Source organism: Muntiacus reevesi, chromosome 2 (assembly GCF_963930625.1).
Source record: "Muntiacus reevesi chromosome 2, mMunRee1.1, whole genome shotgun sequence".
Taxonomy (NCBI): domain Eukaryota; kingdom Metazoa; phylum Chordata; class Mammalia; order Artiodactyla; family Cervidae; genus Muntiacus; species Muntiacus reevesi.
The window spans coordinates 177,261,237-177,273,369 of NC_089250.1; the positions used below are offsets into that span (position 1 = coordinate 177,261,237).

At 62.3% G+C, this 12,133-nt stretch overlaps 1 protein-coding gene across 1 annotated transcript in view; it reads right to left on the minus strand.

The window, feature by feature from the left end:
- Nucleotides 1–694: 694 nt before the first annotated feature.
- LOC136157330 (zinc finger protein 316-like) overlaps nucleotides 695–12,133 on the minus strand; it is a 32,044-nt gene continuing 20,605 nt past the window's right edge. The window contains exons 9-13 of the mRNA XM_065919251.1: nucleotides 9,134–9,491; nucleotides 8,809–8,921; nucleotides 7,983–8,109; nucleotides 7,393–7,506; nucleotides 695–4,859 (exon numbers count right to left, since the gene is read on the minus strand). Coding sequence (XP_065775323.1) covers nucleotides 2,542–4,859; nucleotides 7,393–7,506; nucleotides 7,983–8,109; nucleotides 8,809–8,921; nucleotides 9,134–9,491 — 3,030 coding nt within the window. The 3' untranslated portion in view covers nucleotides 695–2,541. The remainder of the gene's footprint in view (nucleotides 4,860–7,392; nucleotides 7,507–7,982; nucleotides 8,110–8,808; nucleotides 8,922–9,133; nucleotides 9,492–12,133) is intronic.

Below are 12,133 nucleotides of genomic sequence, written 5' to 3' on the forward strand. Positions count from 1 at the left end.
TTGCCTTATTTCCCCCCTAAAATAAAGTATCTGGCTAGACAACTGTAAGCTCTATCAGGGAATAATTTAACTTTTCTAAAGAGACTTTAAGATCCTCAAGGCCATCCGCTTACACTAGGGCTTAATGTCCATCTGCTACTGAAATATCAGGTTCTGCTCTGATGCTTCCAAACCACATTTGAAAAGAGAACTGACTTCATAGTGCATATTTTTCAGCTCCTTGGGGAAAGGATGGGAGGGTCAGGTCTGGTCGTGGGGACACCGTGTGGTGAGAAATCAATGAATGAGTTCAAAGGAAGGTGTCTGAGGTGCAGGGAGGTGAGCTCTGTCCTGGCACAGAGCAGGTGAGCCTGGATAAACCTGTGTGGTGCTGGGCCCTCAGGAGAGAGGTCTGGACCAAGAGGAATGGGGCCTCATCAAAATAACCCTAAAAGAGGCTGTATCCCAACACACGTGTGCGTGTTACAAGGAGTAGATGGCAGTGTGGAGGCCCGCTAGGGACTCCCGCAAAGGCCTGGTGGACAAGGGCGGCAGGGGTAGAAGCTCTCTTGGGCTGACTCAGCACAGGCCAATTCTAGCTTCTGAAAAGAGACATTCCTAAGATCATCTGCAGAAACAAGACGGGCCTGAAGCCCTGCAGGGCCTCCCTGAGGGGCCGGAGAAGGGGCAACAACACGGAGTCCAGGCACAAGGCTCGTTTGTCCACTCTTTATTAAAGCTAGGTCCTTCCTCCTGCCGACAGCTGCGGGGCGGGGCGGCTGGGGCCCAGGACGGGTGCAGGTCTGTACTCAAGGGCTGGGCCAGGCAGGATGGGCATGGACTGGACCCCAACCTCAGGGGCTGGCCCACCTTGCCCTGGGCCCTTCCTGAGGCGCCTTCCCACAGCAGGAGAGACAGGCCAGGGACAGAGAGCAGCAGCCAGCACCGCCGGCGCCTCCCTGGGAACCCCTGTCCTCCTCACACCCACCCCACCCCCCACCCCATCGGCCAGGCTAATTCTCACCACCACCATCCGGCCGTCCAGGCCCTCCTCCCACCCACCGACTACGGGGTCTCCTACTGCCCAGCCGCTAGTAGCCTGGCTGCCGGCTCCCAAGCCCCAAGGCCACATCTACACTAACACAGAAGGAACTAGGTCTAGAAGGGAATACGTTTGCTTCAAAATTTCGGTTTTCTGGCCCCACTCACACTGGCCCAAAAAACATCAAGGTGGGGGGGCAGGTGTCTTGCAGGTGACCTGGAGGCTTCAAACGGCCCGGCCTGGAAGGTGGGTGCTGGCCGCAGGCCTTGCATAGTTGGATGCTTGGTCAGTCACTGAGCCATGGGCTCAGGTTGGAACCCCCCAAGGAGGACGGTTCACCGCCCACTCTGTGGAATGCTTATCTAAACAGAAACACTGCTGGCTTCTAGTGTAGAAGGACGACAGAGGCAGAGTGAAAGGAGCCTGGGGCGGGGCAGGGTGGGCAGTCATAGCCCTAATGGTGGGATATAAGAAACGACCTTGCTACCGACCTCTGTCACTTTACACTGGGTTATTGGATCTAAGCGAGCCACGGGCTCAGAAGAGCAGGGCCCTGTATGTCCCCCCCGTGTGGGCAGAGGAGCAGAAGGCTGGGGCGCAGGGTTGTGGGGGAATCTCTGAGTGCGCGCCTCCAGCTGCCTGGGGTAAGGGCACCAAAGGATTCCAAAGGGGAGTTAAGACTAAACCCCACGCCGCCAGGCTGGATCTCGGTGCTCAAGTGGGGTGAGCAGAGTGAGGACTCTGGAGAGTAAGGCTTCCAGGTCCCTGGGGACCCTGTGAACACCCGCTACCCCATCCTACTCCATCCTGCACGGGGCCACGATTTGGTTTCTGGCTTTTTTTCCTCCTCCTTCCAGATTCTTCGGGCCACACAAGCAGTGGAAATAAATATCCGCGGTCACAGAATAAAAACTTTCCCAGGTGCATCTCTGCTTCCCCCGCCCCGGATTAGGGAGGAACACTGTCCTTTGAAAACCCACGAGGTCTCCCCTCACCACACAGTCCTTAACACTTCCTGGACATACTCTAAACGGCCAGGAGGTCCCTGAATTCTCCCGCTGAGGGATGGGAAGAAGTCGTCAGCCAAACCCCTCGACCACCCCCACCCTCCCTTGACGCAAGGCCTTCCCCTCCCTCGCCGTTAAGTTAAACCCCCGTTACTCACTCACATGCCACCTCTCCCCCGGGCCACCCAAATCGAACCCGGGTAAAATAAATAACATCGCCTGCCGTCCCCACCGCGTGGCCTCACCACATCGATCCAGGGATGTCGCAGTCTCCCGTCGGGGTGGCAGCCCCTGCCCCATCGGCTCCGCGCGCGGCTCGCCTCGCCCCCCATGCCCCCCACACGGCCATGCGAGCTCGGCGGCCGGTTCTCTAGGGCCAAGCAGGAGGGAAGCCCGAGGCCGGTGCACCGGGTCTAAGGGTAAGGCACCGCACCAGGGCTGGGGCCCTCGGCACCCCCCGAGGCCAGAGGAGCAAAGGGACGGCCTAGCGGCCTGCGCCTCCGTCACAGGCCCTCACAGGATGGTCTCCTCGTAGGCGCCCGAAGGCCCCGCGAAGGCGGCCGTCGGCTCGGAGCCGAAGCTTGTTCCGCCCGCGAACTCCAGCAGGGTGCTGCCGTGCTCCCCGGGCCCGGTCCCTGCGCCCGCGCTCGGCGACCCCTTGGCGGGCGCCTCGGCCTTGGGCGCGGGCGCCGCAGGCGCCTGGCCCGGCGCGCCCGACGCGCCGCGGTGCGTCTTCATGTGGGTGAGCAGGTGCGAGCTCTGCGAGAAGCGGCGGCCGCAGTTGGCGCAGGCGTAGGGCCGCTCGCCCGTGTGCGTGCGCTGGTGCGTCACGAGCACCGAGCGCTGCGAGAAGCGCTTGCCGCACTCGGGGCACGGGAAGGGCCGCTCGCCCGTGTGACCGCGCCGGTGCTTGGCCAGGTTGGAGCGCTGCGCGAAGCCGCGGCCGCAGTCGGTGCAGCGGAAGGGCTTCTCGCCCGTGTGCGTGCGCCGGTGCCGCTTGAAGTCCGAGCTGTGGCCGAAGCCCTTGCCGCAGTCGGGGCAGCGGTGCGGCTTCTCCTCGGCGTGCGCCCACTGGTGCCGCGTCAGCGCCGCGCTCTGCCCGAATCGGCGGCCGCACTCGCCGCACGCGTAGGGCCGCTCGCCCGTGTGCGCGCGCCCGTGCGCCGTCAGATGCGCGCGCCGGCTAAAGCCCGCGCCGCACACGCCGCAGACGAAGGGCTTCTCACCCGTATGGCCGCGCACGTGCGCCGCCAGGTGCGAGCCGCGGGCGAAGCGCGCGCCGCACTCCGGGCACGGGAAGGGCCGCTCGCCGGTGTGCGTGCGGCGGTGGCGCGCCAGGTGCGAACCGTACACGAAGCTCTTGCCGCAGTCGGCGCAGCGGTGTGGCCGCTCGCCCGCGTGGTAGCGCTGGTGCTTGGCCAGCGCTGCGCGGCGCCCAAACGTCTTGCCGCAGTCGGAGCAGATCCACGGGCTCTCCTCCTCGGCCAACGCGGCGGTCGCCGGCTCTGCCAGCAGCCCCCCGACTGCAGGCCCGAACGCGCGGAGGCCGCTTGTGCCTCCAGGCCCGGCCCCGCCGCCGAAAGGGTCGCAGGCCAGCCCCGCGCCCTCCACCAGGGAGAGCCGGCCCCCCAGGGGTCCGGGCAGGGGGCGCCCGTCGGCTGGCAGCCGCTCCCCGAAGTCCGGGAGGCCCAGGATCGGAAAGCCATCCGGGTGGAGCCAAGACTTGGGGTGCATGGGAAAGTGGAAGCCGAGCGGGTGCGAGGAAGGGCCTTCGCCCTCCCCCAGGCCGTTGCCTAGCCCTAGAAACCGCCTATCCGGTTCGGGGTCATCCTTGCTCCGGGAGGTGGGCGCCTCCACCGCCGCCTCTCTCGCCTCGGCCTCTCCCTCAGTCTCTCCGTCCGCCTCATCGACCTCTGGCCCCTCCGGCCCCGCGTCGGCCTCCTCGGGCCCCGCCGCGGGCCCCGTCTCGTTGCAAGGCTCCCGCCGAGGGCCCTCGCCACCGGGCTCCGCGCAGCCGCCGCCCCGTCGATGGCGCTGGAAGTCGGCGCGGAGACGGAAGGCCTGGCCGCAGTCGGGGCAGCAGTGGGGCCGGTCGGCCGTGTGCACTGCCTGATGCCGCGCAAGCGCCGAGCTCTGGCTGAAGCTGCGGCCGCAGTGCGGGCAGGGGTAGGGCCGCTCACCCGTGTGCGTGCGCTGGTGCGTGACCAGGTAGGAGCGGCGCCCAAAGCCCGCGCCGCAGAAGGCGCAGCGGTAGGGCCGCTCGCCCGTGTGAATGCGACGGTGCGTGACCAGGTGCGACTTGTACACGAAGCGCTTGCCGCAGTCGGGGCACGGGAAGGGCTTCTCGCCGGTGTGCGTGCGCTGGTGGATGGCCAGGTGCGAGCGGTACACGAAGCCTTTGCCGCACTCGTCGCAGCCGAAGGGCTTGACCGCCGCGTGGTAGCGCTGGTGCTTGGCCAGCCGGGACCGGTGCGGGAACACCTTGCCGCACACGTCGCACGTCGTTTCCGGGCGCCCGGCTGGCGCAGCCACCGCGGCCGTGAACGCCCAGGGCGCCAGGAGGCTCGCACCCGGCTCCCGGCCGGGCAGAAAGGGCTTCGACTCAGATTCCGGGGCCAGGACCCCGAGCCCGCCGGGGTCCAGACCCCACCCTTCCGGAGTCTGCGCAGAATCCGAGTCGTCGGGGCCCCAGGTCCCAGGCACGTCGCCCACTCCGTAGGCCGCCGACCACAGCCCCGGAGGCTCGTTCTCCTCCTCCGCCACCTCTGCCAGGAAGTCTTCGTCGTCGTCATCCTCGTGGTCCTCTATGTCGTCGGTCCAGAACCAGGCCCCTGAAGGAGACGAGAAGACCACGGGAGAGGTGAGAAGACGCCATGCCAGCGGTCCCTTACCGGCACGGAGCCCGAATTCAGGATGCCTCCGTCCCTACCCCAGGTAGGAGGAACTCTGCAGACAGGAGATTTCTCCGTCCCTCCTAGGAAGGCTGGTATTCCTTCCCTTCTCGAACTTGCCTCACATGGCCTCAACTAATCCCTTTTCCACACCTCCAGCTCCCTCCAGGGCTTGCCACCTCGCTGAAGAACAGGGACACCTACAAAGTAGGTGACGTTGCCTGTGGGCTCCTGGGAGACCACGGGCCAGAAAAATAGATTAAGATGCCTGCTCTGTTTTTTCCAAAGTCCCCTGTCTCCTGGAGAGCCCCACCTCTTGGCCTGCTTGGCCCAAGGAAGCCCAGACCCCAGCCCCAGCACGGCCGGGCCACAGAGGACTTGACTTTGTGAACACCTAAGCTTTGCTCAGCGTCCCTCCGGCTCTGGGTCCCTCTCTGCCAGCCTCAGGCTCCCACCCACAGAGTAGCACCAAGAAAGGCTGCCCTGAGCCAAGGACCTACAGGGGCCTGGAGGCCTCAGCTCTCTGCACTCACCCTAACTATGCTCCAGCTATTCTGTGGGCAGAGACGAGCCTCCCTGAAGCCTGTTTTTTTTTTTTTTCTGAGCCATTGTGCACTTGAGAAATGGCCCCAAACTGACTAAGACTGGGTGAGCTACAAACATCTTTCCATCACAGAAGGCTGAGGACCCACCCCAGGACCCTGCAATCCCATCCCTCCTACACCAAGCAGTTTCCTGACCTCACCCTTCAGTGTGGAGTGCAGACATAGAATCGGTTTATAAACGGGGTGATACGCCTGCTGTCCTGATACACCCAGGAGGGAACTGGTATTTACAGAGCAGGTGCTACGTCACACAAGGAACCTGGCCCGCAGCACCCCGGTATTCAGAGCACCTGTGCCACCTGCCTCGGGGGCACTTTGCCTGCGTCTGTCCGCCACGGCCACGCACCGTGCAGGCCACTGCAGAATTCCAGCACCTGGAAGGGTCACTCCAGGTTGAGGTGGGGACAGGGTTCCCCCAGTTCCCAGATGCAAGCCTGTGTGGAATCCGAGCGAGGACCCATCAGGTCTACTGGTGAGGCTGGAGCCGGGGCAGAGGAGGTGCTCTGACAAGGGCTGGGGGCCTTTCTCCACAGGGTTGCCTCTTCCAGAACCCACGGCAGGGAGTGGACAAGTGCACCCTGGGGAAGGGAGCCTGGCATCTCGTCTGCCTGACACTTCCACTCCTGAGGACTCTGACACCAGGTGAGAACTAGCTTGGCCGGGGCCATGCTCCAAGCCTGGCAACCTGCCCATACTTCCCCCCGAGACACATGGAGAAGGGGGAGACACCCCAACCACGTGTTCAGAGACTGGCCAATGGAGGCCTGCAGTCCTTCTGTCCCCAGGTGGCATTTCAGAGCTGGACCCCAGAAACAGGGCACACCTCCCGCTAAGACCCTCTGAGAAACATCAGCTACATCCCAGTCTCAGCCTGGAGGCAACAGCAGCATTTCTTACCAGCCAGAGGCCCGCCCCCCAATTCTGAAGGCCAGGAGACATTCCCACAGGGACCCAGAGAACTCGGGAACCCAGGGCAGGAAAGGTCTACAGCACAGTGGAAAGTAAGGCCCGAGGCGTGAGCCCACCGTGGGCGAGTGAATGAATTGCTACTTTAAAAGTTGATTTCCTCATCAAGTGAGACCAATCGTCCCTCCCCTGCTATTTCACAGAGCTGTTATGAGAATAAACAGTATACAAGGAAATACTCTGAAAAGTACATGTGTAGGCATAGCGCTGTTTGTGTCTTCCTGTATTTTATAGAAAACATCTACACGCTGCTCCAGGCATGTGAGTGGCATGAGACGTCTGGAGCCCGCACAAGGCAAGCATCACCCAAGACCAAAGCCAAACACACGCACTGTGCACAGGCCTCCACTGAACCTCCCGACTTCCCGGAACAGCTCACAGACCCCGCAGGGGCACCTCCATAGAACCAACAGTCTGACAGCCTCAGCGCAGGAAACTACAGGTTTCCTTCAAGCTCTTTATTCTCCACACAACTAAAAAATGAGGCCCACAGAGGCGGGTCTGGGGTCTCAGGAGAAATCCACCACCCTGAACACTGCCCTCTGTAATGCTGGCCCTGGGCCTCCCAGCGAGAGGAGATGGCCAATCAGGTGGGGAAGCCGAGACAGTGGACCCTCAGGCGCACAAAACCCACCAGAGGCCAGGGCAAGGAGAGAACATTATTTTTAAAGACTTGTAACAGGAGCTCGAGGTTTGCTACAGACTCCCCAGGCCTTGGGCCTCTGCAGATGGAACCAAGAAGAGCCAACCCTCAAAGGCAGGGGTGAGCCCCCAGCGCCGTGCGGTCCCCACGGAGCCCCCCAACAGCACAGACGAGCAGCACCGGGCCCCTCTCGGGGGCTGCAGTGAAGGTGCAGGCTGAAGTCTGCCAGAAACTCTGCGAGACTCCATGTCACGCTCACCTGTGTAGACGCCAGTGACGATGTCTCCCTCCTCGGGACGGGGGCTGTCCGGGACCCACGGCTCCTCTCCCTGCTCCAGCCGGAAGATCAGATCCGGCTTGGGGACTGGGTATCCTGGCCCGAAGAGAACAGGTGGCAGCTGCAGGGCTCTACCCGCACCCCGACCCACAGAGCCCTGCCACCACCGCTCCTGTCCCATCCCCTCCAGAACCTGCCTCCCCACCTCCCGGCTGGAACTCCCACACCCCCAGCTCCCCTGCCAAGCCCCCCTCCACAGAGGGCCCCACCCCTCTCCTCTGCCTCTGGACTCCTCGCCCCTCGAGGCCTCTAAGGGGAGCACAGAGACCAGCGCTGGGCCAGCTGCTCCCCAGGACGTGGAACCTGGGTCAGGGTGCTGCTGGGCCATAGTGAGCCCCCCATGACACACCCTGGCCGGAAGCCAGGTAGTCCCCAGGGCTTCCCTGGGAGGTGAGCTGGCACCAGCACCACCTTCTCCGGGACCCTCGGGCTCCACACACCACCCTCAGACAGCTAAGCCCCAGGCAGCCATCAGGCTAGGATGCCTCCTGCGGACGGAGGGCTCCGCTCACCCAAGGACACCAGAATCCCGTAGTTTTCCCGCATGACCTCCTTGTAGAGCTCCCGCTGGTCTGCATCCAGCCTTTCCCACTCCTCCAGGGAGAAGTACACAGCCACGTCTTCAAAGGTCACCAGCCCCTGGGAAACAAAGCGCCCTGACCACTGCCCTCCCCTGACTCTGGTAAGAGGCAGGGGCGCACCCCCACAAAGACAGGACAGGAGATCACTTCCGTGGGAACTGGGCTCGCCCTGCAATGTGGGGATCAGGAGGATACAGCCCAGCATCCCATCACTGGTGAGCCTGCAGATGCCCGATGGAACTAGGGGCTCCCAGGCCTTGCACAGGCCGGTCTCACTCAGCAATCAGGACCTCAGGCTCAGAGAGGGAGACGGCTCAGCTCAGGTGGGGCAGCACGGGGTCTCACGCCGAAGTCCCAGGACCACGACACTCAGGACCCCTTGGCTGTGCTGCGTGGCCACTCACCCCTCCCGCATCACTGTCTGCCTCAAGCCAGGGGCCACATCAGCGGTGTGAGAGCTCACGCCGGGGTGGACAACCAGCACCAACAGAGTGTGGGCACTGGTGCCCGATCAGGACAGTGGCCTGGGAAGGGTCAGGCCCAGGACGGCAGAACCATAACCCCTGGGCTTCGGACTAGAGAGGGCCAACTGCTTCCCGAGGCCCTGACCTGGCTCACAGCTGGGGCTTGGCCTGGGAACCACAGGGCTGCTGCCCTGCCAGCAGGGGATTTCTGCAACAGCAGGTGCAGATCCCACCCTGCCCCTCCGAGGAACCCCTGCCTGGTTAACTGAGCCCCAAACCAGGGGGCAGCTCACCTGAGACGCAGACGTCAGGGAGTCGTCCTCCTCCTCGTCCTCCTCCTCTTCGTCCCCCTCCTGCTCCAGGTCCTCATCCCTCGGCGTGGCTGGAGCCCGGGAGGCCTGCAAGGCTGAGTGGAGAGACTCTTGAGGGCGGGGCTTTAGCCTGGGACGGCCACGTGTCCGTCCAGCTACGACGATGGGCACCTCCCGGCCACGCCCCCTTTTCAAAGGCAGGGCGCTGACCCCGCAGCCCCAGCTCCGCCCTGTCCAAGAGCTCTTCCTGGCTGCCCCCTGGAGCCCCCCAAAACTTCCTCCCCAGGGGTCAGCTCCTTTCTCTTACCCTTTTCCTGAAGGCCCGGTGACTCGGTGTCCCTGCCGCCGCGGGGGCGCTCCTGGGTCCCCGACGCTGGACTCTGCTCTTCTGCCAGCGCCTCCTCCACCGTGCCATCCACCTCAACGTCCACATCCACCACCACCTCCTCCACCAGCCGCTCCTCCAGCGCCTCCGCCTGGTCCTCCTCCAGCACTTCCACCTGGTCCTCCTCCAGCGCCTCCACCTCCTCCCCCTTTCCTTCCTCCTCTTCTTCCTCCTGGTCAGGACCACACTCCGATCCATCCAGCCTCTCCAGCTGGGCGGCCGGCGAGTCTGGAGTCGTGCGCGGGGCTGCCATCGCCTCTGCCAGGAGCCTCAGCTCGGCCTAAAACACAGACAGCGACAGTGAGGGTAACGCGCCACCCTCCGCGAGTCTGCTCCAGCGCCCCGCAGTCCTCCGGGTGAGGCGGGGTTGCTCTGCCCTGAGATGCAGTAATGGGTACCAGGATGGGAGCGCTTTCTATGATCTCAGGGGGCACAGCCTAGATTCTGTCCCCAGAAATGCTGCCAAAGAGCCCCTCACTGTGACCCCCGTTACTTGGCCTCGGCTCTTTCCTGGGAGCAGGACAGGCCTGCTGTGAACCACCGTGCTTTCTTGGAGTAAACTGGGGATTAATCCTGCATTTTTTATCCTCAAGGACATGGAAGCATAAAGTCCAGGCAACGTGCTGGAGGGTGATCCAGCTTGTTTTTAGCTGAAAGGGGTGCATGCAATTGCTTCTCAGCCTTCTGGCTAAGATTAAGTGAAAGAGGTGCATGCAGCCTATGAGGAACAGCCCACCTGATATATGAGTGGAGGAGATGCTCACCCAGCTCTAGACACCCAAACCTGGCAACAGGGAGTATGGGAGCCAAGGTCTGAGCATGCGGGCCAGGGTCCTGGGCGGGGAAGGTGAGACCACTCTGCCAGGAGCACCTGCTCTGCCAAGCCAGCAGGTCAAGCCCCTTCTGGAGCAGGCATACAGCACACCCCTCGCCCTTTGTGCCATCCAGGGCAACTGGAAAAAGTTCAGCAGGTCATGGAGATCTGGTTCATCGCTGGACCAGCAAAGGTGAAATGAAACGCCTGGTGATCCCGTTCACGTTTAGGGATCAGAGAAGCCTAAGTGTCGAGTCATCAAATCTCCGGTGACTCACAGCACCTGAAACTCACATGGATGTCACAGACGGCTCAACCAGGCACTCCGGGGGGACACGGCCACACTGCCTGAGGCACAGAGCCTGGGGCTGTGAACCCAAGACGGACGGGATGCCGAGAGCCCTGGGGCCACGCCTCTCTCCCACCTGTGTATCCTTCGCCAAGCCCAGTGGAGCGCCGAGGACAAGACAGAGGCACGGGCTTTGAGTGCGAAGCGCAGAGGCTAAGCATCAGCCAGCATGGCTCATCAGCCTCTCAGACCTGAATGGGGTCACTTCCAAAGTGAGCCAAGCCGATTACAAACACAGCGACCCCAGGATCCTGGGCAGAGAGTGGGAACCCCGGAGGATCAGGGGACACCAGGACCCACCCCAGCTCAGCCAGCTCTACCAGCACACGGTGTCTGCCGCAGAACCCCTAAACCAGGACGGGGCCCCCACAGAAAGGTGCCCCCCAGTCATGAGAACAGTCCAGACCACTGCGCACCCCCTAGGAGAAGTACTCAGTGATTAGCTCTTACCACAACTCATCACGACTCTGTTAATAAGGCAGCGTGCGCTCATTTTTCTCAAGTGCTCTGAGCTGCTGCTTTAAAATCCACACTGTAATTGGGAGGGAACGCTGAGCATTCGCACAGCTCCTTCCAGAGATCAGGACCCAAGTCCAGGGGCACACGGGCACCCAGAAGCCACCTTTGTCCTGACTGTCACGCTGATCCCATTCTAGATCCCATATCACTGAACCAGAAGTGCCAGTCATGGGAACTACACCCAGGAGGGCCACCCTCCGCCCCAGTCGCTCCCAGAGCCCATGTCCTCGGTCTCCCTGGCTCTCTGGCCGCGTGAAGGTGCCTGAGCTGTAGAAACGCGTGTGCCATGTCACCTGGGCCACCTGCAGGAGGACGGGCCCTGCCCGGCACTCAGACTGTCAGAAATGCTCGGCAGAGGTTTCCCAATCGCCACCCACCTCAGGCCCAGAGGGAGGCTCTTCTCATCCAGGCCTCAGGTTGCAAATTCAGGCTGAGCCCAGATGCCAGGCCAAGTCCAGCAGAGCCCCTCCTGCCTAGCTCTCTCCCACAGCATGCGCCCCCAGTCCGGGCCTGCACCTGAGGACTCGTGGCTTTGGAATAAAGTGATCCCATGCTCATTCCACCTCGGGACCTTTGCACATGCCACTCCCGCCCCCTGGCACTCTCCTTCCCTCTTCACTGGGCCTTTGGAGGCAGCCCCCTGGGCTCCTATGACATGCACAGCTCCCGGGACTCTGCGCTCTCGGCACCTACATTTTAATACACTTATTGAATTGTCTGCTTATTGCATGTCTCTCCAAGTATACAGTCAACTCCAGGCAGGCAGAAGTTGCCTCTGTTCCTCTCTCAAATCTCTTCTGTGCCAGACACAGTGAGTACTCAGATATTTACCAAAGGAATGATTCTAAAGTCTGCGGTCAATGTAATGAATGTAAGTTTTTTAAGACTCAGTATTCTGGCTCCACTATCACGTCCCGGAACAGACTAATTGCTGCTGAGGGTCCTTCACTCTGGAGCCCACTGGCGGTGCATCTAAGGAGGTCAGGCCCTGAGGGCTCTTCTCCTAAGAGGTGCACCTGCTGGTGACCAGGGAGGGAAAGACCCGGATGCCATGGAGACGGGCAGTCACCCTGCCAACAGCCCAGCCAGACATCCCTCCATCCTGACCCAGCATCTGGAACAGAATGCTGGTTCTGAAACAGAACAGGTTCTGAAAAACGGAGTAACTAAGTCACTTGGGTGCCAGGTTCCTTCTGCCTCCCCAGGCTAGGTGTGTGCTGCACACTCTCCTCTCTCCTCT